At 37.8% G+C, this 27,728-nt stretch overlaps 1 protein-coding gene across 4 annotated transcripts; it reads left to right on the top strand.

Annotated features, from left to right (window-relative positions):
• GABRA6 (gamma-aminobutyric acid type A receptor subunit alpha6) lies at window positions 1-27,728 on the top strand. Of its 4 annotated transcripts, XM_055812691.1 has the most exons (11): window positions 3-290; window positions 539-657; window positions 925-992; window positions 2,249-2,469; window positions 2,577-2,659; window positions 3,276-3,419; window positions 3,810-3,962; window positions 4,042-4,194; window positions 8,337-8,596; window positions 20,188-20,442; window positions 25,322-27,728. In XM_055812691.1, exons 1-11 carry the CDS (start codon window positions 253-255, stop codon window positions 25,370-25,372), a joined length of 1,545 nt encoding a protein of 514 aa, XP_055668666.1. In that variant the 5' UTR covers window positions 3-252; the 3' UTR covers window positions 25,373-27,728. The 4 variants fall into 4 exon arrangements, with proteins under 4 accessions (XP_055668669.1, XP_055668666.1, XP_055668668.1 ...); XM_055812694.1 differs by lacking the exon at window positions 20,188-20,442 and having other exon boundaries at window positions 1-290; XM_055812693.1 differs by lacking the exon at window positions 3,810-3,962.

Below are 27,728 nucleotides of genomic sequence, written 5' to 3'. Positions count from 1 at the left end.
TCCCTTCAAACCCTAATTCCTCCACTGGAACGGTCAGACGAGGCTGCACGGCGGTGGCGCATCCCAAAGGGACACGGCCGCGGCCACCCCCCGCCTTCCCGCCCCGAGGGCCGCGGGGCCGGGCCGAGCCAGCCGGGCTGCCCGCTGCCCTCGCCCGGCGGAGCCCCCGGCCGCCGGGGAGGGATGAGCGCCCACGCTTGCTCCAGCTGACGGGTTGGAGGGCACCTGAGCGTCCTCGCACACACCTGAGGCATGGCTCTGCTCATCGCCTGGGTATGCGTCGCTGTGAGGTGAGCGATCCTTCCCCGCCGCCCCCCGAGGCTCCCCCAAGCCCCGCCGCAGCCCGGAGGAGCGGCCGAGGGGGGCCGGACCCGCTTCCCGCGCTCTCCCCTGCGGGCCGGTTCCTCGACAGGCGCGAGTGTGGCGGGAGGGCTGAGGCGAGTGTGGCCGGGGGGCTGAGGCGAGTGTGGCCGGGGGGCTGAGGCGAGTGTGGCCGGCGGCGAGGGGGGCTGACAGCGGGACTTGTCTCTCCTCGCAGTATAGAGAAGGCGCTGGGGGGCCAGGGCGACGCGGGGGACCTCTACTCGGAAAACATCACTCGGATCCTCGACAAGCTGTTGGACGGCTACGACAACAGGCTCCGACCGGGATTCGGAGGTAGAGGGAAACTCCCGTCCCCTCGGGGAGCCCGAGCGCACAGGGCTGGCTGCGGCGGGGCGAGCGGCAGCTCTCCGTCCCGCTGGAGGGGGCGGCGGGGCGGCGGGCGGGGGGCGGTGGAGCCCCGCGGGCGGGCGGCCGAGGGAGCCTTCCCGAGCCGCGCCGCCCCCTGCCCGCCGGCTCCTGCGGGGCGGCCCCGCTGCTGCGGCTGCCCGGCCCGCCGGTCCCGGTCCCGCTCCGCGCCCAGCTCGACTCCGTGTCCCGCAGGCGCCGTGACAGAAGTCAAAACGGACATCTACGTGACCAGCTTTGGGCCGGTGTCCGACGTGGAGATGGTAAGGGCCCCGCTTGCCGCCCCTGCTCCCCTTTCCCGGGATTCATTATGGTGGCATCTGAGTTGACTGTCATTAAAGCAGATTACGAGGCTTAATCTTCTTGACAATCTCTAGGGCCCAGCAGAGCAGTTTGGCTGCAGCTACACATACCTATTTCCCCAGCAAAGTCAGCTGGGGCAGCCCATGGCCCAGGCCCGAGGCTGGGCACAGAAGGCAGCGCCAGGCCCCAGTGAGGGTGCGGGTGGGAGGTTAAAGATGCCTCTTTAACCTGGTGACAAAGATTGTAAACATCTGCGGCCTGGCACATAGGTTTGCAGGAAGGCAGTGTGGCAGGAGACAACCTAATGAGCAGTTGTGGGGGAATGGTGCCGTTTCAGAGGCTGCTGCTCCTTGTCATAGTGGGTGCTCCCAAATTCAGGTAGCTGCAGACCTGGGTGAACTCCATCAATTACAGCAGCAGCACCAGGAAAATGGCATTGCTGTTCTCATTCTGGAAATTGACTCCGCTTGCTGTTTTCGCCCTTGTACATTTCCTCTAATACCTGCTCACCTGAGCTTGCAGTCCAATTTGCAGGCAAGGAACAGTGGGCCCCAAGATACAACCAAAAGTTTTTCTACTTCTCTTCATCAGTCAATCTAAGAGAAGGCATAACCTTGCCTTCTTTCAAAATTTGCCTCTGGCCAAGGTTAACTCCATTTCCTAAGCAACTTCTGTAGAGAGCTCCTTTTTGAAGGCTTGTGGGAATATTGCAAAGAATCCTTAAGAAAAGTAACTTAGATTAATATAGCTTGACACTACAATCCTGCTGTGATGTGACTCACACACTTCAGTCCATCCTTTGTGAATATCCAAAGTAAGCTGCAGAAGAGGCCCTAAGCATGTCTTTTTATTTCTGGCAATTAAACATTGATAGTTTGTTTTTGCACTTTGAAAGGGTATTAAATGAGATATTTGTAATTCCTAAGACCTCCCTTTGAATTAAATTATTATCTGAGAGGACAATGAGGTGTTTTTGCCTTACTCATATCAAATTATCTGTTCACTGATTAATTTGTAACTATTCTTTATATAATACGAAAATAGGATATGTTTTCACAGACTTTTTTTTTTAGTAACTACTTAATGGTAACAGGATTAAGTGTTTAAGCAGTACATGAAATGCCATTGACATGTGGGTTAGGTAGTTACTGTATATACAGCAGCTTGAGATTGTTGGCCCCCACATGTAAGTCAACCACCTATTTATTTTTCATAGGAATACACAATGGATGTCTTCTTTCGGCAGACATGGACTGATGAGAGGCTGAAGTTTAGTGGGCCAACTGAAATTTTGAGATTGAACAATTTAATGGTCAGTAAAATTTGGACACCAGACACATTTTTTAGAAATGGAAAAAAGTCTATTGCTCATAATATGACAACTCCTAACAAACTTTTCAGAATTATGCAGAATGGAACTATTCTTTACACAATGAGGTGAGAGCCTATTCTTCAGCTTTTGGTTGACCTTTATTTTTGATTCTTTCAGCAATGTTCCTGCATACCTTTTTTTTTTCATGGTCATCTACTATATTGTGTTCTAGACTAACCATTAATGCTGATTGTCCAATGCGGTTGGTGAACTTCCCTATGGATGGGCATGCTTGTCCATTGAAGTTTGGAAGTTGTAAGTTTTCCTGTATCTTTCAGTATCTTTCAGTTGTTTATGGTGATAACATTTGGTCTACATATATGTGAGATCAGAAGTGAGATCACAGGACACTACTTAATCATGTAGCTGAAAATTTTAATTATATTTTTTATACTAGAAACTTACTTTCTCCTCTGAGATTCAGACCATTCATAAGGACATGGATTTACTCACTAAAGTGTGGTTGTTGATGCATATTTTATTGTTCATTGTTCTTACACGTCTAGTAGTCAAAGTGCGTCCGTCAACAAGTCATAAAAGCTGTGGTACGTTTACTGTATTACTCTAGTTTTGCAAATATTTAATTGATCTGTAGTAATTGATTTTGAAAATGTGTAGTTGATCTGTGGTAATCAGTGTATGTGTTTTATAGCACATTAAGAACCAAAAGCTTATGCCTGTCAGGTCCCACCTCAGCCATTCTCTTTACTGTTTTTTTTTGTATTTTGTCATTAATGCGGTTAGGAACTTGCTGGAGCAGGTTGCATTTTTCTGTGGGTATTTAAGCCACAAAAGGGATCATGCTACTTATTTTTTCAATTGCATATAAATCACATAATTAATAATAATAATTTTTCCCTCTGTAACTCAGACGCTTATCCCAAAAGTGAAATAATTTATACATGGAAAAAAGGACCCCTGCATTCAGTAGAAGTACCACAGGAGTCTTCCAGTCTCCTCCAGTATGACCTCATAGGACAAACTGTATCTAGTGAAACAATTAAATCTAACACAGGTAAGATGTAGCCATGTGGGAACTATTGACATTATAAAACACATCTTGAAAATAATTTACAGGGTTTTGTCATATAGAATCAAATTAATCTAATTATCTAGTACCATTTTGAAAACTCAAATCCTTCAAAAGAATCTAACCATTGTCTCTTAAAAGATCGTTTTAAGCATACAATTCCCCCTGCCTCCCTGCCCCAGCAAAAACAATACATAAAATGAATATTACTCTCCTCTGTTTCCATAAGGTCACTTTACCTTTTCTTAATCAGCTTATTTTTATTATGCACTAGGAGGCCTGTAAGTGCTTTCTTCAGAACATAGCGTGTTGGGTTTCAGCCAATGTTTACTCATATGTTGCCAAAATAATGCTGACCTACTTGTCTTTTAACAGGTGAATATGTAATCATGACAGTTTATTTCCATTTGCAAAGGAAGATGGGCTACTTCATGATACAGATATATACTCCATGCATTATGACAGTCATTCTTTCTCAGGTGTCTTTCTGGATTAACAAGGAGTCCGTTCCAGCCAGAACAGTTTTTGGTATGCTGCGTTAAGGTCTTTGACAGCTCAGCATCACATACACCATTCATTCATTACTTTCATTGCTTGTTTGTTTTAGGTGAATATTCACTTCAGCTGCTCTATTTCCATCTTCAAAGGAAAATAGGCTACTATCTCATTCAGACATACATTCCATGCATCATGACTGTAGTCCTGTCTCAAGTTGTGTTTTGGATCAACAAAGAGTCTGTTCCAGCAAGAACTGTGGCCGGTATTAATGTTTTCTTTTATCATTCACTTCATTCACTGTATTGAATCCATTGTATCAAACAGCTACTGTAATCCAGTGGGGATTGGAAAAGACAGATAGTAGGTTTCAGTGAACAAAAGTAAATACTAAAATTAAACCAAATAATACTCAGCCTGCCCATGAGGGTCAAATTCCTCTGCTCAGAATGTTTAGTTAGCCAGACTTGTTTGTGATGTTTTTCTTCCCCTCAATATTTTTTTATATGCTGCAAGGGACAATTTCAGAGTAAATATCAACCTCTCAGTTTTTAAAGATGAATTTTTATATTGATTTATTCTCATGTGAAACCAATCTGAGTTAAAGTTTTACAAAAAATTACATGGGGTGGTGGTATTAATCTCATATGACATAAGGTACCTCATCTAGCACTCATTCTGAAGTGCTCTTTTTCAAAACCCCTTGTCTACAAAGGTATCTAAACAGCTAGCAAGGTCTTTAGATAGATAAAGTGAGATGAATCCTTTTCCTAGCACAGGTTGGAGTTGTAATGTGAAAGTTGTGCCCATATTGCATGGCAGGGCCCTTTTTTCTTCCCAGTGATTTGAGTTAATGCTCCCAAAGCTGTGATTTCTGTTTCCTTAATTTGTGTGTGCTCTGCTATTAAATTTGATGTACACCCCCCACTTCAATATTGATAGGCTCTGAAACTGCACTTACTGTTAAGGGGTAAACTTTCACTGACTGAATTGTTGTTTCTAGAAAAACAATCATAAAAATACTAAGCAAAAATAATAAAACTTGTCAAAAACTCCATGAATCCACTACCAATGCATACACACATTTCGCAACCTATTTTCTCTCAACCCAGTATTTCTGTACAAAAAATTCCCTTTGTGAGACTTGTCTTCAGTAACAGAAAGGCAGCTATATGTTCCCTAAACATAAATAATGCAAGTCTCATAATTCAAAATGAATCTATGTTTGTAGGTAGCATGCTACAAGTTTTGTATAATTTGGTTTCAGTCAGTTGGCATTTCCTACCTACATGGAATGGTATTCGTAAAGGCATTGCAAACTTTTAGGAATGCTGAATGAACACAAATTCCTCAGGTGCCTCTGAAGGAAGGTCAACAATTTTGTTCTTGAAATCCACCTTGGGAACTGGGATGCAGTTTGACATCATTAAGTACTTACAAGTATTATTTTCTGGCAGTTGAGATTTTAAGTGCTTAAAAATATTAAAAAATCAGGCAATAGATTTTCAAGGATGTTTCTTGCAATTGAAGCATAAAAATATATGTAGGAGGTTTGTACACCAAATATGATGCTACCTGATTTGACTTTATGTTGCATCTCTGGACTGTACAGTTACATCCTCTACATTTTGAGTAAAACATATTTGCTACCTAGTGGGCAGTGGAAGTTAATTCTATATGCTTGAGGTGATGTGCAAAGAAGACTTTAGCTGATTCAGTAACAATTACACAAAGTCTTCAAACACTGGCGATATCATACTGAAAAATAAATATAGAATTAGAAACAAAGTATTTTATGAAAACAGTAATGTAGACACATTTCTCAGTATCATGGAAAATTAGTCATGTTGGCATTTTAAAAGAATATTTCAGTCCTTATTCCATTCTTATTTCTCCCAGGCAGTCTGAATTTATAGTCCTCACATTAAAAATCCCATGGATTCTGAATACCTTAATCTGAGGAAAAGAAGGCTTATTCCTTATGACAAAAAAGGCTTTCAGGCCCCAGTAAAAAAGAAAAGGTTTAAAATGGAGAAGTCAGTGTCCTTTTTGCATCATATTGCAAATACCTGAATTACAAAGTTTCGGTTTTACTTCTCAGTTCCCAAACTGTAAGTTTAAGAGAAGAGAAATTAATAGTAGTGTGTGTCCAAACCAGCTTCTCAGAACAAGTTAATTTAGCAACTTTATTTACCTCCAAAATGGATGCCAGTTATCCTTTGCAGGTAATATTTAAATAAATACTCTGAACATTTTGCAAAGATGAATTAATGATCATAAGCACCGACTCTTTACAGACCTGCAAGTGAAAAATGGGAGACAGAAATACTTGAAGAGGCACTCTTGCATTCTCTATAATTGTGTCATTGGAAAGAACAGCAGATTGCTAGTATGAAATTCCTTATTTTATGCTGAGCTTTGTACATAGCTATGTGTATACGTATATATGTATATATGTGTGAAGTTTTATGAAGCATGGCATTATCAGAAATTACTTAGAATAAGAAGCATGGTTATTGGAAGCCTAATTTTAAGTATGCTCTGAATCCATATAGCAATAGCTATTATTTCACATTTTTATGTGCCTTTATCTAATCCTTTTTATTCCTGGCAAAAAGTTAATCTATTATTTTGCAAAAATACAGTAGTCAGCTTCTACCTTCCTAGCAGGTCACCCTGGGAATTTTAAATTAACATCTAGTCATTAAACTTTATTTGTAAAAAGTCTCAGATAGAGAAAGGTGTTTGAGGTTTTTTGTTGTTTATTTTTAATAAGAAAAGATAACATATTTTAGTATTTGCATTGTGTAACAGATTCTTCAAAACTTACCAAGACGTGTTCAGAGTAGAAAGACAAGGGTAAACAATCATCCATTACACAATTTACCAACTGTAATTTGGCATTCAGTTTGATAAAGTAGTTTTCCACAGTGCATAGCATTTCATCAATATTCACTCCACATTGAGAGAAGTCTTATCTATATCTGTAATAGAACAGGACTCCTATTCCTAAGTTTAAATTCCTGCTGCGGTAAGTTATTATTCAGACATAGAATATATCATTTTTGTTACTAACTAGCACATGGACAGATTCTAATCTAATCACACATCATATTGAAAAGTTCATTCTGGACCTCTGAAATTGAAATATATCTCAGCATACTTCTGTTCATATTATAAAATGGTCTGGCATGTTTAGGAGAAGTAGAACCTACATATTTTTATACCGTCTCCTATTTGCATTTCGTTAAAACATGTTAAGTAATGACATTGGGCCACAGTTAACCTCAGACAGCTGGCAAGCTACATCATGTGAAAGAGTTGCAAAAAAACCCTCTGAAAATAATCAAGTCACCCTGTCTTGATGCTGCAATATGCAATGACACTGCATCCTTTCCACTGAGCATCATTCATAGCATATTGATTCATCATCACATCATGACATTATAACATCTTTTACTTTCCCACCTACCCCTTTCCAACTGCAGAAAAGAACAGAAAAGGGTATTCTCCACCTTACTGTCTTTAAATACCTGCAGTTTTCACGTTCTAGCAGGCATAATTATAAGTAAACATGAGTCACAGAGGCTTGTATGTTAATGAATGAGTTTGTTCTTGCACTTTTTGCTGGTATCAGGCAGCCGTGGGAAGTAAGTATATTTCCTGCATTATTAATGTTGTACACTCCAAAACAGAAAGAATAAATTCATGAATTCATGTGAAGAACACTATGGGGCCTATGAGCTACATGACCGGATTTGTTGTGTGAAAATAGATAAGCAGCTCCAGAGAAGTAGCTTTTATGTCCTTCTGTATATGTAATTACAGGCCCTTTCAAGTCAAGATACTGGTAAAAGAGTATGACCAGTGATTAAGGACAACAGACAGAGGACTAAACTTACTACTTGAAATATTTGGATCATAGACTACCACTGATTTTAATGCAGAATTTGATTGATTCAGTGAGGGTTCTGTAAGCCACAGTCTGTGTTGTGTAGTAACAGGAGAAAATGAGGGTCACTGTTGGGAAATGCAGTGTGTTTATCTAGAGTTCTGCCAAACATTGCATTTACTAAACCCTCAACTAAAGTGTCTTTCATAGTTTGAGCCTGAGTTTTGTTATCCACATGTTTATCATAGTTCTAAGAAGCTGCACCATGTAGTATGTAGTTAACTTTCAGTCTGCTCAATGTATTAGGGACATTTGTTCAGAGCTTTTAGATGCCCAAGCCAGTATACATGAGTTATTTAAGAACATAAAATCCTTAGCAGTCTTACTGGTTAGCTGGTACATAGGATGAGAGCTAAAACCAGAAAGGATATTATTTTTATAATATATATTAATTTAAGAGTACCAGAGTTGAAGCAGAATTCTCATGCCCCCATTTTCTTTCTCTTATTTTCAAGGAATCACTACAGTTCTAACAATGACCACTTTAAGCATCAGTGCACGCCATTCTTTGCCCAAGGTGTCCTATGCTACCGCCATGGATTGGTTCATAGCTGTGTGCTTTGCCTTTGTCTTCTCTGCACTTATTGAGTTTGCAGCTGTCAACTACTTCACCAATCTTCAAACTCAGAGAGCGATGAGGAAGGCAGCCAGGGCAGCAGCACTGGCAGCAGCACTATCAGCAGCAACTGTACCGGCAGAGGACGAGATTGTCTCGGTAATTGCTTGCTTTTCTGATAATAAGCATCATATAGGAAGAGGCAGCTGAAGTAGTGAATGCAAAACAATATTAAAGTGATCTTAACCTGAAACAGATTATGTAACCAGATCATATCTATTTATCGAAGGCTGTTCTTTTTTCAGAAAATGAAGAGACTTCTTTATTCATAGTGTTTATTTGAATTTGAGGTACGGTTTACTAGAGAGATGTTTATTTGGTAAGATATTTAAGGAAAGCCATTAGACTTATCCATAACACTTCTCTTGAGCAATGCGGTAGGCAGCATGGTCAGGCAGCTGTGGTTCTCAGTAAGTCTGCAGAATTTGTAGGACACTGTACAATGGAATGAACATGTGCATTGGCCAGCTGATTATGGGATCACTGTAGTACACTGGTACGTACCATAAGTGGGTCATCTGGAGGAAGAGGAATTAGCCTTTACATAAACTTGGCATCTGTTACTTTCATAAAAATCTGTGTTGGTGGAAGCTTGGCGAAAAAACATAAAAGTAAATATTAAGGATAAATTTTAGTACATGTGAAAGACAGGAAGGCTTTCTAGTATCAAAAAATGTATGTCAGAATTGCTTGTAAATATTATTCCTTGCAGCTCGGGCTAAGTAATGAATACTGTCTCACAACGTATGTTAATATATTTATTGCTGTAACCCTCCTGTTTTCAAAATCAGTTTTACTACCACCACATTTCCCATTTTGAGAGGAATAACAGAATTTAATGACCTTCTACAAAACCTTTTGAGTCTGTAGTTGAATAAGGGAGTCAGTTGAAGGCACTGAATATCAGGGCAACACCTTACCCACAAGATAGTAATTTTTCCACATTTGCTTATAAACAGCAGTTAAAATTATAACATTCAGGTACATTCAAACCATTAAATTCATAATTGATAAGTTGCATATAATAGTGAACCCAAAGCTCCACAGCATCTTGCTACTGGTCCTTGTTGGAGCTAATCAACAGATGTTCTTTACTTCAACTGGGAAGCATTGTGTTTGTAAGCCATATTGTATTTAGCTTACAATTTTATTAATATTGGACAAAACTGAAAACATTGTAATCCATAATAAAGAAATGTGGTTTATTTTCACTAAATATACAAATGCAAAAATAAGCAAATCTTTATACATTTTAACTCAGAACCACAGCTTTTTGTTTTGTAAACCACGGTTATATAAAGAAATACAAAAGAAAGTAAGAAAGATTTAAAAGGAGCTTGGAAGTGAATGTTCACAGAATCTTGTGCTGATTTTGAAGTGACAGTAGAAAGGCTGATTTAGTTTTGGCAATATTTGCAGTGTTCATATCTACATTTATTTTAACTAGTAAACTTTTATAATTATATTTAAAACTTACAAAAAAAAAAAGAAAGAGGAAAAGAGGGTATGCCTTAGCCAGTATTTAGGGCATACTTCCTTCCTCCCCAATATCATCATAATTGATAGAGCAGTACTCTGGACTGAATGTGCAGAACATTACAACAGTAAAATAGCGTATAGTAAGAAAAATACTGTTAAGACTAAAGGAACTTTAAAATGTTTTAAAGCTTCATTTTTACTCTTTTGTTGACTTCTTTTTTTTTTGAGGGCAAGCTATCAGAAAAAAAGCTAGAGAGATCACTTGGCTTTATGTAGCATGAGGAGGCTGTTGATAGCTGCTACATAATGAAAAGGAACAATAGGTCTGATCTTTCCTACACAAACACAATTCAGGTTTGAGTTAATTATAAGGAGGTTTCCAGCAAGGGGGGTGGGGGAAGCCACTTTTCTTCATTAAAGTCCCTGTTTGAGTGATATGAAAACAGTTTGACCTACTCTGCACATGCTACTGCTGGTGGATTCACAGCAGATGCTATGAAACCACTGCCACCACCTCCCTCCCCTCCTCAGTCTCTAGAAGACAACTGTTTCAAAAAATAACTGTCTGCATATGCTGAGATACACTCAAAGATACCCCTGATGATTGTGGCTCCTGCAGTACTTTGGGTGAGACTGTATCATTGCAGACCAAGCTAAGCACAAACTACAAAATTGCTGTTGAACAAATTAATAAGAGGAAAAGATTTCCAAGTTTCTTCTCAAGGGCATCAGCCACAAACAAGCACAATGGCAAACTGAAGATGCATCTTCCACATTTTGTAGATATTCACTTGTTAGCTTTTCCAAGTAAAAACAAGCAAAAAATAAGCATCTAGGAATAAAATAAGCATCTAGGAAGCACACTGCAAGTGTTTCCTCAAGAATATTATTTACAACTACATACCAATTTAGGAAGACTAGTAAACCTCCTAACACCAAGGTCCCAAGTGGGCAAAAATTCCATAGTCGTGACCTTGCTGAAAGCTCTTATTATCTGTGACAGTAATTTTCAAGCCCTGTAAGTCCACCCCTTTTTTCTCACAAAACTAGTTATCTATGAGAACGCACCTCTGCAGCAATAAAAAAAGTAAAATCAATGAAATCATAAAAATGAAGGGTGCCTACAACTGAAGGAAAGATGTAGTTAAAATAGTTTCTAGAAGAATTAACTATTGGGTTTTAAAGGTCCCATTCTAGAAAGGCATGCTAGGAAAAAGGAGGAATGGCAGGATAACAGATTTTAAGCAGCTTTTTTTTTTTTTTTGCTTTCTTTTTTTGTCTGGTGAAGGTAAGGGGGAAAGAACTTTTGCATGTTGTCACATAGATGGATGTTGCAGTCAGTGATAAAATTTCAGCTGAAACAGACCTGAACGAGCTAATTTGAATGCTAAAAGTGTAATTAGCACAGGCTGATTGCATCAGTATATGACTGTTTCCTCAGGATTATCAACTTCTACTGAGCTTTGTACTTCTATAACTACATTACTTGTCTTAGGGCAGTTATGTTTAAATAAGGCACGCAGCATAATACTCAGTTTCTCTCTTAATGTAGATTAGGAGCTGTTTCTGGGGTCCTGATTTCCCCTTTGTTGCCCCATACCCCCCAACTTGTTCCATTTATTTGACTCTCTAAATTCTTCCATCACTTTTCCTTCCAGATTTTTCTTTTTTTGGTTGCTATAACGCCAAATTCTTATTCTTTACTCCTTGTGTAATTTATCTTACTTCTCCTGCTCTTCTTTTTGCCTTTTCTCCCCATTTACTCCACCTCTCATTAAAATGTTTTTTAACTGTCTACTTTGCTTGACTTTAAAAAAAAAATTAAAATCTTTCCCTTCTGTGATACCCTGGGCTTTGATACTTTGTTTTATCTAAGCTATTCTTGTTTTTAATATTGTTTTCTCTTTTAGGTAGGATAAAGTTTTTCATCTGCTCGTAATGCTAGTATTTTTATTAGTGCTTTTTAAGCTCATGAAAGTTGTCAGAATTTTTGCTATATGAAAGGACAGATGTAGGATGAAGAGCGGTGAACAGTGTGTCAGAAATGCTTGCTGGCTTCTGCGTTTATAGAAGTCAGATGGTATTTTTACATTGAGAAAATTTCTGAAGATTATAAAGCTTTGCCTAGTTGTGGTGAATCCATTTGTAAAAATAAAAGTGAAAAATTGAGATGTACTTAACTTGAAAATTTTCATGGCTATACAACTGCAAGTGGAACTCTTGCTACCTGTAGCAATATTAAGAGAAACATAGACTATATATTTTTAATAATTATTATCTTAAATAGCCTGAAGAGTGGCTAAAGAACATTGTGGTGGTAATAACTTTAGGCTGTCTGAACTAGTAGTTTCTGTATGACAGGAGACCCATTCACCTGCTTTGCATAAGAGAAGCCCAGGGAGACAGTTTTGGTATTAATGAAAATTCAAAGGAGTTCTAAAACATCCAGTTAGAAGCTTTTGCTGCGTGAGTGAGGGCCTAAACTTGTCAAGATACGTGTATTTACAGAATATATTCAGGGTTTTTTTAGTTCCAAATTAACTATGTTTCCTGAAAATAAACAAAATCTTTCAAAATACTATCAAAAAGCCTCCTGCCCGCTACAGCGTAGCTACTTTTATTTAAAAACTTTGCTTTATTCAAATGAACCTGATTTTTTTCTCACTGTTTTTTGTATCATAGTCAAACCGTCTCTATACTCAGAAAAGGAAGATGGCAGAAGACCAAATTCTGCTCTACTGTACTAATGAAAGTAAAAGAAACTGTGCTCAAGTCCTTGGGCTACACTGGTTTCAGTAAGAGAGTCAATGACCTGACTATGTGCTCAGTTAACTGGTGACAGCCGGGCATGCCTGTTCTGGTTCCAGGAAAGCCACTCTACCTCAGTTAACTGAGAGCAGAAGTTGGCTTGCTGTCTTTGTCAGCTGCAGGCAAACCCTGTGTGAAATACAAAACTATGGGTGTTCCACTCCAAAATATGATGGCAACAAGCTGAGTAGTCATCTGGACCCTGAGAGAAACCTGTTTTTATTTATGGTGACCAAGCTTGGTCTAGCATGTCAAAACCAAATGTTATATATATATATCCAGATCTATAAAAAACATTTCGGCCTTTAGCTTTTTAATCCATTTCAAATGTGTATTTTCTATGTCAATCATATTGTTTCATCATTATGGCTTCCTTTATCCAGGAATATCACTGTACTGGAAGTTACAAGGGAAGGGGAATTGGTGATACGTCTGGAGTGCACCATTTCAAGTAATGCTCTGTGAGATGGTCAAGGAGTACACACCATGGATCAAAAGACACCCTTTTCATGCGAGAGACTACACATAAAAAGACAAAAGATTATTACAGGGTGATAGCTTGATTACAGTTATGTTCCAAAAGACCTGTTTTAACAGAGAACAGCACAGAGCAGTGAAATACTGCTGGGAGAGCTTCCTTCTCCTTACAAATAGCCTTGTCTCTGTGTTTCAAAATAACATGGCTTGAGCAGAAAAGGATTCTCATTCTCTTTAACAATCCTGCCCAACCACAGAGCAGCCGTATGTCACTTCAGTATAGGGGATTTAGTTTTCTGTAATTACGTCAGAATATACTGACTATGTTTAATGAGTATCTGAGTGTAACTGAAAAGGTACTTCTTTTGCCTTCTGTTTGGATTATCGATAACCCTTTATGAGATCATTTTAGAAACAGCTGTATACATTAAAGTTTTTGCTGGTAACATAGCACCTTCAATCAAATTAGGGAGACCCACCTGCTCCTCCACAATTGCAGATTATCAAGTAGACTATTACAAACAAATGACAACTTTCAATTATACTGGCTTTTTGTCATCCCAACAAGGAAAGTAAATGCTGATTATTTGGTTCTGACTGAGTTAAATACTTGTCTGACTGACAAAGCCAATGCAGGGCAATAAGGAAGGTTTAGAAGTAGCTGGTATCATACACCAAAATAGAAAAATTAAAGATTAATTGCATTTAGACTTTTTTTTTTGTTCAACATTGAAGTCTAATCCCAGTACATTTTTTGCAGGGGGGCACTGAGAACAAAGTAAATTACAGAGAAAAAACCCAAACAAATCTCTATAGTGCTGTTTGTATAATTCTAGCTCATTTAGGCCCTCAAATAAGTATTTTCTCTATGCTGCAGAAATTTAGCACAGTAAATGTAGAGACAGGGATTGTTCTGCAATGACATTGCTAAGTTTAAGAGCAGAATGACTTTGAACATTTAAATCTGTTCAACATACGTTTTGACAGAGGCTCTGTACTAATTATATGATTTTTCTGATACGCTACATATAAATGTTGGGAAGAGTCTCTATCAGAGCACATTCATATTGAAAAAACAACAATTAGGCTTCCAGTCTCTGCTCTCCTTAGTGCTTACCTGTTTTATGTGACAGCAATTTAATACAATGGGCATGGCATATTTTTCAGTGTTATGCTTTCTGCCTGTAATGGCTCTTTACATTTTCCATGCAAAGTAAAAACAGCTTTGAAGTAATGAGGAAACGGCCTCTCCCCATAACCATCTTCACCTGATGGTTAGGCTGTCTTTTGAGGTAAATTTCAATCCCAGAAGGTTAAGAAAGAATTTGAGCATGGCTTTCCCAAGCTGCAAATAATCACCTAGGAGGTTTAACCCTTTTACTAGGGTAAAGCACAAAGAAAACAAATTTGCATGTTATTCCTCTTAATATTTCCTAGGAAAGAAAACTTAGAATTCCTAAGGATATGCCTAAAGCTGGGACTATTAATGACTTCTAAACTATATTCAGCTTTTAATTATGCAGAGCACTGTTTATAGATGTTTGCAATACACATTTTCTGAATCAGATCCCACCAATGAGGTATGCAAAGAAATGTCTAAATTATAGGTCGTAATGAATCGAGCATGAGATGGATACTTAAACTGCACAGGACTGTAAAGATTGACGTACCTTAGTGCATACCCAAAAGGATATCTTACATAATTGGGTGAACTGTCCTGCTACAAGGTGCTGCATATGAATTGTTCAGTAGCTATGCAGAGGTTTTACAGATCACACTGTTGAATGCAGGGGCTAAACTATACTTAAATCTCTCTTTGGAGATGTGTAGCATGTGATTTTATATGTATAATATGAATAGCTGAAATCACTCAAACTGTCTACTGATGAGATAGGCAGGGAAAAAGAATGTTATATATTCAGTTTGGTGTTCTGCCTTGTACAGACATTGAGTTTTGGTGCTAGTTTGTTTCTGGTTTGGTTTTTATTTTTATTTTTTGTGATGTTAGCAAAGTTCAATATCCTTAATCCAATAAATTAGATAAGGAGGAATAATACTTTTTTTTGTCTAAACTTTAGAGTTTAGTCTCATGAACCTCTTTACTGCATTGCCCACAGGAAAAAGAGACATGAGTAAAACAAGTAAGGACATACAGATTCTTACTTGTTAAAAGTTAGCCAGTATATGAGTACATATATAAGATACTCATGTTAATGCTAGGTCATAAACTAAACCGATAGTGAGAATGTATATTTGCAGTACAAAGGAACAGAGAATAGAAAAAAATTTACAAATATGGATTACAGAAATCTCTGGAGGAAAGGAAACATAAGAACAAAGCACATTCATCAATCACAGTTAGCATCCATATAAAAATCAGAAAAAGGAGACAAAGAATTCAGTTTACTCCAAGGTTATACGTGCTGGGTTTTTTAAATCTAGAAGCCAATCAATTTACTGAGAGCCTCTTGAGATATTCTGAGCATAAGCAAATTCTGGTGATATTGATGAGAATTGTAAGAGAGCAGCACCTTTATAAGCAAGATGAGACTGCTTTGTGAGCTTTCTAGGGATCATATAGCTGAGCTGCAGAAGCTTAGTAGAAGCCAGACTATACCTTTCTAGCCCATATACGTACCAGTCTTTGTCTAGTCCAGTTCTGTGGTATCTCACATTAAACAGAAGTTATGCAATCTGTACTGTCATTTGTAGTGAAAAGTTTAATTGCTTGATGGGGCTAACATTCCACGTGAGTGCAAGAGTACTCCTCTGCATCAGGATTCAGTAACTTAACGAAATTCATTGTTTCATTATGACACAGTGTGCCATGCCACAGGTTTCTTGTTGCTCTTGCTACTTGTAAAACAGTCCTTACTATTTGCGTGATTGGCTGTGTGAACTATGCAAAATAGGCATTTCACTGTGTTTTGCTAAAGTTTCATGATGTCATTGCACGTAATCTTTGTCAGAAGGAAAGGTTAAACCTAAATATAGTAGAGAAATTACTGTAGCTGCTGTTCAGAACTCAACTGTAATAAGGAACTGTATGGTTTCCTCTCACCACCTCCTTCTCTTAGAATAGCAGTGAATTCCAATGAAAAATATGAGTTGTGGTTCTGGGGCAGCAAGTCTGGTCTACAGTCAGCTACCACACTAAGAAACACATTACACATCTGGGATAAATTTGGACTTAGAATTCCATGTCCTGGTGGTGGTATACAAGAAAATAGTCTAGACCCGGACTTGCTGGATGAGCATATGAGGGTGTTAAAGACAGTGTAAAGAACTACTCGGGGGCTTTCTTAATGCTTTATATCAACTCATAACCATCTCCTCGGCAGGTGGAGAGCGTGACAAAAACCTGTGGGTTTACTGAGACAGTAAAATGCACAGGTCTTTCCTGAATATTGCAATAGACTATTTTAGATAATGAGAAGCTATTAATAGCACTCTTAATAGAAATGGCATAAACTGGTCCCAAAGTGGGAGCATGATCAAGTTAGTTTGCTCCCCAAGTTCTGAGGATACATGTCCAGATCTTCCTGTCGCCAGCTTGAGATGAAATCTCACCAAGATAATCTTCCTTCTATAGGAATGAGATTTAATAAATATTAAAAATAAAATAACAACCAGGATTACACTTTTTCCAGGTGCCTATTCAGATGATCACAATGATTTTACTACCTCTACGTTCTTCATATGTTCAGTACTGAACATCATCCACAGACCATATGCTACAGCTGTTCTACTTACTGTTAACTCCATCACCTCAGCACAATAACTCCTGAGTCATGCTTGAATCATCCAGAGAAGAATCTGACCCACCTTATTGTGCTGGTTTTGGCTGGGGTAGAGTTCATTTTCTTCACAGTAGCTACTGTGGGGCTTCGTTTTGGATTTGTGCTGAAAACAGTGTTGATGGTTCAGGGATGTTTTCAGCACTGCTGAGCAGCGCTCACACAGAGCCACGGCCCTTGCTGCTGCTCACCCCACCCCACCCGGAAGCAGGACGGGGGGGACAAGAAGTCAAGAGGGGACACAGCTGGGACAGCTGACCCCCAAGTGACCAAAGGGATATCCCAGACCACATGATGTCATGCTCAGCATATAAAGGTGAGGGAAGAAGGAAGGGGGGAAGACATTCAGAGCTATGGTATTTGCTTTCCAAGTAACTTAGACATGATGGAGCCCTGCTGTCCTGGGGGTGGCTGAACACTTGCCTGCTGAGAGGAAGTGGTGAATGAATTCCTCATTTTGCTTTGCTTGCATACACAGCTTTTGCTTTACTTATTAAAGCGTCTTTATCTCAACTCACAGATTTTCTCACTTTTACTCTTCCAATTCTTTCCCTCATCCTGCTGGGGGGAGTGAGTGAGCGGCTGTGTGAGGCTTAGTTGCTGGGTTGGGTTAAACCACAACACTTATACCAGAATATTACAGATTAAAAGGGCTAAGATTCACCTTAGCACTTATATTTTTAGGAACCACTCATTCTTCACAAAAGGTTGAGCTGTCTTGCAGTAAAGTTAAAAACAAGGTACCTTATGACTTCTACAATTCAGTTCAAAGCAGGGTGTACAAGCAAACTAGAATAGCAACTTGAATGAAAGCAGTAGCTCAGGCTTGATCAGTCAGTCTGTTGATAGAGTGGGATTATTATTACGATTAGTGCAAGTGGACATGGATAACCCTCTTTGTGTTTCTGTGACACATCTGTAGATCATCCTCCATTTAATTCTGTCTGTTGCTTGCTGTGTTACTGGAAAATACAAAACCAAACATCTGCGTTCCAGATAGGCACAGCCCGAGAATGTGAATGTCATTTAATATCCATTCAAAACATGATACTAGTCATTTGGTGTGTTGATGGCAAAGTGGAAGAAGGAAGGATATGGGAACTTGGGAATGTTGATGGGTTGTGGGGGAAGAAAAAGGGCAATAGGTAAAAGACACATACAGAAAAAGCACTTTCCCCTGCCCTGCAAATAAGGTGTTGTTCTCCACCTCTACTTAAACTAAAATCAGCCGTGAGGAATCCATCTCTCCCTAATTTCAGTTGGATACCAGTCAATTCATCCATGAGCAGAACTTGGCATCTTGTTGTAGCAATATCACTCGTTCTGATACTTCAACAGTAACACTGACCGCTAAAAGGATAATTCCTGTTATAACTCTATTTTAAGTCATACATGAGATACCAGGTGTGTTAGGCTAGTCTTATGTAGAAATTGTGGCCCAAGTGCAAGTATAGGCAATGTATTTCAGAAAATGCTTCTTTTCCTCTTAACAAGCCAGTCATTTATCTGATTGACTAAAGTCTGTTTCCATGCATAGAAATCCTGCAAGATAAATCCCAAAAATGCTGACAGTGGGCTACATTTAAGTGAATGATTGTCACTAAATCACTCCCAAAGAATGACTTTGGAAATTGCTTATCTGACAGAATTTTGCTACCTTAAACCCATTCAGATGTTACTATTCCATTTACTATATGTACATGATGTTGTATAGTAAGTTATCTACATTGTCTGAGACTTCCCTCATCAGTTTCAGTCACTCAGTCATCTAATTCTGCTGACCAAAACAGCTGCTTATTCAAGCCCAAGAATAGCTGTGTATGTTGTGCAGTTTTGTGCACAGGAATTTTCATCAGTAATCTGGAATTATGTTTTACAATCCTTTATTGATGATGCTTTAGACAATCTCAACTAAAATGTTTTATATTAGCATTGCATTTTAAGAGTCTAAGATATTTCTGTTGCTTCCTATTAACAGAAAACTTAAGTACTTCATATCAAAACAATAAAAATCAACATGACACTCTAGGCATTCTTCTGTATTTTTTCAGCCATCAGATGAATTTATGGCTGCTGCCATACATCCACATTACCAATGATAGTCCTGGGTAGTGGCAGTAGCAGCAAGGTTTTTGAAAATTTCCTCCCATTTGGTACTACTGTGAAAGTGGGTAACTGATATCCATTAGAGCAGGCTTAGAGCCTGTGGAAGATCCTATCGCCAAGCCATTTCTGCAAGGAAGAAATCTATTACTTCTTGTGAAGGTAAAAAAAATTGGCAACTTGGCCACAAATAAAACAGGTCACCTAACAAATATACATCAGCCTAGTAACTAAGAGGTAAACTCTAAATGGTCCTGAGGTCTGGCTAGATTTTAAAGCTTTCTGAACAGTAATTTGACCTGGCTATCTATATTGTACAAAATATAGGAATAATCTTGTTTCATTTTACCACAAATGAAAATAAAAATAGTCCCATTACAGTTAAGATGAGTATTTGTCTTCGGTTGTATGCAAGAAACTGCTGTGCAAATCTTGAGATTTATTTGAAAGTTAAATTCATCCTAGGAAAAACTACAGAACAATTTAGCATTCATGTCTTCAGGACCTGTACAGTTAGTCCATTTCCTTTTGTGCAGCAGTTTTCTAGTTCGTCAGCGCTAGTTTGGGGACTAATAACAGTGCGACACCTTGACTCCATTTAGTGACTGTTTGCTAAAACTCATCAATGGGCTCACACATTGAAGGCTGCACTTGAGCCAGCCCATATGTGCTATTTTATTTAAACTTTATTCTTATACTTCAGTCATATCAATATATTGCAATTTAGATACACCATTACCTTGTTTTCTCTTCGTTTTAGCTCCATCTTGCCTTTTTCTTTCTCTTGTAGCTTCCATTTGTTACCATATTAAAATATGGAAAGCACATTCTTTTATGTTTTTACAGCAAAGCTTCAGGACAGAAATTTACTTCTATATATGTTGCTTTATAGCAGAAAAGCAGCAAAAAAAAATTAGAAAGTTCAGTAAAAAGATGGAGAGAAGCCTAATGATCACAAAACCTAAAACTGTATCCAAAACTCACCCCTTTTTCCCCCTCCCCTCTTTTTTCTTTTTTCTTCCACAGCATTCTGACTCCAACTGTAACCTGAAGAAGCGAGTAAACTCCGTAACATGCCAGGCAGATCAGTCTCCTGAAGCCAGCATAATATCAAATAGTGCATCCCAGTGTCAACCAGTGTCTGTTCCTCCACCAGCCCCACCACCACCTATTGGAGGCACAAGTAAAATAGACCAGTATTCTAGGATCCTATTTCCAGTTGCATTTGCAGGATTCAACCTGGTATACTGGGTTGTTTATCTTTCAAAAGACACTATGGAAGTGAGTAGCAGAATTTCTGAATACTTGCTTGTAATATGTTTACTTAACCAGTATTTTTTTAATTGTGCATTTACTCTTGCAACTCCAGTTAATCAATCCTTTCTGAGGAAAGTTACTGATAACAACTTTCTCTAAAAAACTAGCTTTGGCTTCCAGTAGTAGTGGCACTCTGTGCAACGCAGAAAGGCTATTTGAAGATGAGAAATGTAGACACTTATCTCTATGCCATGTTGCACTGAGCAGAACACATTGTGTAAGACAACGTATGATGCCATTCTTAGCAAACTAATCTTACATCTTGCATTTCTTGATCTTCCTATCTGCAGTAAGGAATGGTAGAATTATCTGCTGAAGCCATGCAGTGAAGGACATAAGAACTTTAATATCTCGCAAGGTTTGGTCAAGATAACAGTCTCCTGAAAAAGTTTGTTAGACATTCTAAACATTTATCCATAGTGTGAAGAATTGCTGACTGCAGTATACAGTTTGTGAATCAAGATTCCCTGGTTTTATACATTTTAACACTATTTTTTCCTGTTTCTTCATATAGCTAAACTGTTTTATGCAGATAAAGCTTCTAAATTATTTAAGTCTGCTTGAATCAGGCAGAGAGTGTTCATGTCTTTAGATATCCGTGAGGTCCAGAAGCGGTGTGTCCTGCAAATTGAGCATGTCTAGAATAATCAGTCAGTGATTAGTCATTAAACTTTAAGTCTTTAATGCCTTAATTCTCTAATTTTTCCCTTTTGCCTAAATACATCTAATGGTGTCCCATTTCCTTGGTAAGAAAATACATTCATTTGCCTCGTTGCCATAGAGTTTTTGAATCTCACTGTACATTGCAGTCAATGATTGGTACATTCAGCTTTATTTAGGACAGCTAGAGAGATAATGATGGTATTTAGATAGTACTGAATGCACAAAGTCCCCGCATCAATAAAAACAGAGGCTGGCAATCTGGTATGAGTGGTGATCAAATTGTGCCTTTATTTCCTAGATTAGAGGTAAAGCAGGCTGAGGGAAATCTCATGGACAGCCAAGAGATGTAGTTCAAAGTAAACAAGACAGTGCTGATCAGCTGATTGGTGGCATCTTGCCTCTGCTTGAAACAGAGGCTACTAGCCTCTAATTTTGCTGATTTTTGCTTCTAGTATGATCTGGAAAACGCTGTCTCTCAAAGATGGAGTGTGCTGCCAAGCAGCTTATATGAAATCAGGAGGGCAGGAAGATATGAGGCACTATCTCTTACATGTTCCTGCAGATGTCTCTCTCAAGAGGTCACAGCTGCTAACTCCTGGCCACTCAAAATCTGCCCAATGATAAATTTAGCATTTGTGCCAGAGTTACTGATCCTGCTATTAAAATATTGACTATGTGTGCAAATTACTTATCTCAATCAGAGAAGGGAAGTATCAAAAAAGCTCATGTATAATCATTACAGCTTCTGTTTAGAGGCCAGTTCCTCAGTTTGTGTAGCTTGCCATAACTCCAGTGATTTCATTCAACCATTCACTTTTCAATCTAGAAATATTTAGAACGTATTTGCCTTGGTAGTGATTAAATACTTACACTGGACATTGTAAATTAAGAGTTAAATTAGAACTAGGCCTTTCACAATACTTCAAAAGTCTAGGACATAGTGCTTACTCAATATTTTTAGAATGCCACTTTTGCAAGCCCACAAACATGCTCACAAACTCAGAAATTACGTTCTGTAGTAGCCTTATAGAATGACAGAAATACAGCAGCAGAGTTTAGAAGACAGAACAGCATTGACAGCTGGGGTGTTTTGAATTAGAAAGAATGTAAACAATTATGTAAAATGTGGATCAAGCTCTTCTTCATAAATGACAGTTTCCTGTTTGTGTACCCAGTTGTTACTAATAATGATTGTGATATACATTGCTAGGTTTCTAATTCAATATGATGTATCACTTTACAAATTGTTATTTTCAAGGAAAACCAGGACTGGTTTTGCTTTTAACAATACGTTAAACATGAGTAAGTCTTCCCATTCAAGCAGAGGAGATACAGAAGTTAGGCAAGCAAAGCACAACATGGTTCAGGGCCAGTTCAACTCAGTTACAGGCTCAAGCCCAGAAGATTAAATGCTGGTACAGTATTATTCAGTTAAGAAATTTCATTTAATTGTGAAAGTGCATTTTGTGCAGTTTTTCAGGTATATTAGCTTTTCTTTTATTTTTTTTTTTCCTTTTGGTTACTTCAACTTCATTTGGCTTTTGTTTAAAAAAAACAAAATGGAAAAAAGTCTAATCAGTTCATTAAAATAACCACATTTTCTGTGCACAAGTTCTTGTAGTGCAGCTTTCTAGGATTTTGATTAGTGTAGTTTGGAGTGCAGAACATAATTCACCAAAGTCTGTCAGTGTGGAGATTTCTAAACAGAACAGCTACCTACTGTCTTTGGATGGTACATACAGAATAAATCAAGAAGCATTTCATGAATCTGTAAAGGCAGGCTATTAGCACTGGAATCAAAGGCAGTTTTCAACTCATGTCATTATCTTCTGGTCAGACTCTGAAGGAAGCGCAAAAATCATTTTTCACTTTAATGTTCTGGATTCAGAGCATGAGCTAGAATGAACAGACTTGTTAATGTAATGACACAGAATTTCATGAGACCAGGAGCTCTCTCCTAAGCTGTTTGGTAGTATTTCTGTGCACTGCTAAGCATTTTTCTTATGGCTCAGGTGATGGGCCATAGGTTACAAAAATGGAGAAGTCATTCTTGTATATTGTATCTGATAAGAACCTTGGAGCTTGAGTACTTTTCAAAGTGCTCCTTGGAGTACCTTTTCTTCCAGCTCCATTTAATCATTTTCTTTTTGGAAGACTTCAGGTTAATCACCCTTTATCTTGCTATGCACATAAACTTGCAGTATGATAATTATACAAATCCTAAAATTTCTGTAAGTTTCTATAATAAAGAAGGTGCTTCTAATAAAATGTATGGTTTAAAATATTTTAATAATTATTTTTCAGAGCAGCCAGGATTGGGCAGATAGCAAAAGTGTCATAGACTGAATTCTGTATTCGTACTTGCATATGTATTGAGCCAAGTCCAGCTTAGCAAACTAGGAAGTTTAGTAGCAAACTAAGTAGCCATCAAGAAAATAATCTTTTGCTATATTTTAACGCAAAATAGCAGGATTCTATGGATGAAAAAATAAAAACTATGGGGAAAAAATTCCAAGTTGAGATTAAGTGCTTCAACTGGATGCTTTTGATACATGGGTGGGAATAAAGTTATGTTCTGGCCTTAATATGTAAATAAATGGTTCTGTTCTCCATTGGAACAAGTGGGAGAACATTCTTACGCAGTAGTACTTATCTGCCATGCAACTTGATACATAAAGTATTTCAATGTAAACTGCTTTGCATTATGGAGTAGCAACAGTGTGGCAGGACAACAGTTATACTGGTAAAGTATAGAAAGGAAGCTGATACAGTTATCCGCCAGCATTTTGTTAGACAGCACATTGTTAGAACCTAATATAACCAAAGGACAGCAAAAAGGACATACATGAAAATAAGTATGTAAAGAATCCCCAGTTGAAATAATAGATGCCAGTTTTTAGACCACAGAAAAAGCTGATACTTGTATGGTAAGCTCCCCTTTCTTTCAGAAGTTTTTATGGCTGTGATGCTGACAGATGACTATAGCAACAGCACTGTGCCATTTATAATATGAAAAAAAACCGTAAAGCATTAAAGTTACTCTAAAAGGACTTACTCCCTCAATATGTAAGGTCAGTTGTGATTAATTTACATGGAAGGTTTAAAGATGTGACATCCCCATGATTTATACATGCAAGACGGAACAGGCATGTTTCTGTGGTGCGTGTTCTGTAGATTACAGCAATATTTGCCATTCACAAAAAGCTCTGTACAGTAACAAAAAATACACATTTGTCTACACAAATAGAGAAGTACTTGAAAGGAGAACAAACCTATATGACAAATGGGAAAAAGTTGTTACAGCTTTCTATTTTGTCATACAGCATTTTTTGGTTTTGTTTTTGGTTTTAAATCTGACTAAGTCCTTGAGCTGAATACTAATTTATGACAGTGACCTTGGCAGGTGAGCTGTATGCTTAGTTTATTTTAAAATTTGCTTGATCTAAAATGCAAAGAACACTCTTTTAATGAGAAAAGTGTAAGAAACTTTACCTTTGCCACATCACTCACAAGGCATATGCTAATCTCTCACCTTGCTACGCATCTTTCTAAAGTAATCTGTCTTAATTATGATATGTAATGTTGTATTACAGTTTTTTAATATAATAAAATGTAGAATGATAGAGTGAATCAAACTAAAGAAAGATATGATGTTAAAGTTTTGATAATAAACTACAGCAAAACAAGCAGAGGCCATTTTTTATGTTTGGGAGCAGAGGAAGGTACAGAGTCACTGAACGTGCCGAGTCCTGGATATTATTTAGACACAAGAGAACATAGTATTGTGGGAGAAAAAGAGTTACACAACAAGTTGAAGCAGAAGATGAGATGCTAATGATGTCAAGTGGGAAGCAAAAAAGAACAGAGAAAGAAATAAGAACTGGAAAAGTATTCAACTTCAGTATGTTAATATTCATAAAACTTGCAATGTGTATTGTTACATCATGTTTCAGTTTAAACACTGGGAAAATAAAGTTCAGGAGAAAACAGTCATTGTCGTACATACTTACAATTGAGCTTTGATGATCCAGGTAATAAACATCAGATTCTGAGAGGAGTCTCCCTTGTAATGCAGTTCTAGTGTAAGGCTGCTGAGACAGTTAGAGATCAGGTGGTTTTGTTGGTTAACTCAGTTGTTAGCAACCTGTAGCTTAAACTTCTCTCTAAACTTTTCTTCCAGTTTTTTGAACCTACTGCAATGCACCTTCGAAATGACCATCTGTCCAACTGAAGGACAACTCGAGGTTCCAAAGAAATCACTGAAGGTCATATCGAGTTTAAAGGGACTTTAAAGGATTTGTCTATCCACAGGTGCTCTCAGCTTTCAAACAGGGAATATTTATAATGGACATCAGCTGGAAACAAGCCCTGGACCAATCAAAACGATAGAAACTGTAGAGTTCTAACAATACTTTCTCAAGATTTCTTACATTGATTCTACTATAAAAGTTCTTGTTAAATTACTCTGTTCAATTGTCAAAGAAAAGAATGTACATTTGTTCTAATTCTGTTATAAATAATTGAATGTTTACATTGATAAAAACATCAATAACAGGATTATTTTTTAAAGCACAATAAGGATTGATAAAATAAGCCTGATCCTAAACTGTTATAACTTGGCATGGTTTCACTGAAAGATTAGGAGCTGCAATGATTTGCAGCATTTGAAATAGACCCAAAATATTGTTAAGAAATCCCATGAAAGGGAGCTGCAATCCTCTGCAATGATAAATTCTGCTTTTCTTTAATTTCATTTTCCTATCATTTAATTTGAATTAATATTTATTAAAAAAACAAGATATAAAAGGAAATCGAAACTATCGTTTATGTACTTTAGCTGGTTAGTTACAACAGCATATTTTTTTTTTTGCTGAGAGTGATCATGGAAGTACAACCAGACTGATAACAAGCAGTTTCTTGGCAGTATCTAGAAATGCAGGCCTGAGATGTCAGAGAGTTTTCAAGGTCTAAAGCTGAAGAGACAGAAAGACGCAGCTACCCATCAGGCTAAACACAAGCCTCCAGCTCCAGGGAACTTCCTGGAAGCAAGTCTTGAGAGCTAGTTAGGGAACAAGCTGCATTTTATCCTGAACTGCCCATAACAAACTCCCCAGAGCTTTTTTCCGGAGGCAAAGTACTGTCAGCATATTCAGAGTTTAAAGGTAATAATATTTTACTTCTCAACAGAAACTCCCAGGATTTCTTTCTCATATTTCATAGTCATCTATTATTTTATTGTATATTCACCCTTCATCTCCATAATCCTTCTTTAGAATGTAATTAGGAAAGATATGCCTAATCAAATCAAACCCAAGCCAACTTTCTTGCAGGTGTAATGGACACTGGTGGGAGTTAAAAAGCACACAACGTTTTACATGCAGCCAAATGAAAAATAAGGTTTCCTATCTTGAAATTAATTCTAATACATTAAAACTAAATTAATTTTAACAGACATATGCAATGCTGCATTGATTCAGAAAATTCAGGGTCTTTTGCTTTGTCTAAACATCTTAGTGTGAGAAAATGTTTAGGGGCTGACTAATTGACTCCAGTGAGTCGTCAACTGCTTTACTGGCGCTATAATAGTTTTAACTGTCAGATGACCTATCTCCAGCTGTTTTCCTCCACCTATTGCAAAAGGAGTATATAGCTTTTACTAGCAGGTAGCTGGACTGAACATGTGAAGTCACTTTTTGTATTCCCTATTCTTCAACTCTGAAGAGCTTAGATGGGAACAATTTAAGTAGATGCAAGTCAGTAATTACTTGTTTGCACAGAGATGTCATGTTTGCAGTTTGCTTTTCCTAACTGGCTGCAGGCTGGCACACTTGGATGTATTTGTAACTGCACTGAATTCTTTCTTTATTTTGCTTTGAAACTAAAATTGTGACAATTTTTCCCATTTTCAGCCTTTATATACTATTTTTTAAAAAATAAAATATGGACACTGGGGAAGTATTTTATAATTTGTAAATACATCTTATTTTGCAAAAAAAACCAAATTATGTTGTAGGGATCCAGAGGCTATTTTTCAGTATAACTATACTCATTCTTGCTTCACTAATTTTCTATTTTGAGTACATTAATATCTGTAAGAGTTTTCAAAGTACTGTAAAATTGGTTTATGCACCAAATGAAAATGTTTAAAAGCTATTGGAAAACAAGTGACACTGAAGAAGCTAAATTTTGAGTCTGATCTTTGTATGAAAGAAATCTAAATACGAATTTTACAGCAGATGCAGAGTTACTAAATAGTCACTATTTCTTTGGAGTGTAGTATTAGAATGTATAAAATAGTGGTAACTTCCTGATTAGGAAGCTATATCAGCACCTTAAAAATGTACTAGCAACTCTTGGTATTTAACAGCGTATTTCAACATGCCACAAAGGCTGCTTATCTTTTTTGAGAGGAGCTTTTCATGCGGGAAAGATAGAGAATAGAGAAGGGTTGGTTCTCCACGTGACTTTCAATGGTAAGAAGGGAATATGTATTTTTCCTATTTCATGCTTTGTAGAGACACAGGTGTAAATAATAATAATGTTCATAATGTCAAGTTATATCTTAGAATAAATGTCATTACTTACAA

The sequence above is a fragment of the Falco peregrinus genome, chromosome 8 (genome assembly GCF_023634155.1).
Source record: "Falco peregrinus isolate bFalPer1 chromosome 8, bFalPer1.pri, whole genome shotgun sequence".
NCBI lineage: Eukaryota > Metazoa > Chordata > Aves > Falconiformes > Falconidae > Falco > Falco peregrinus.
This window is presented reverse-complemented; position numbering and strand designations above follow the sequence as displayed.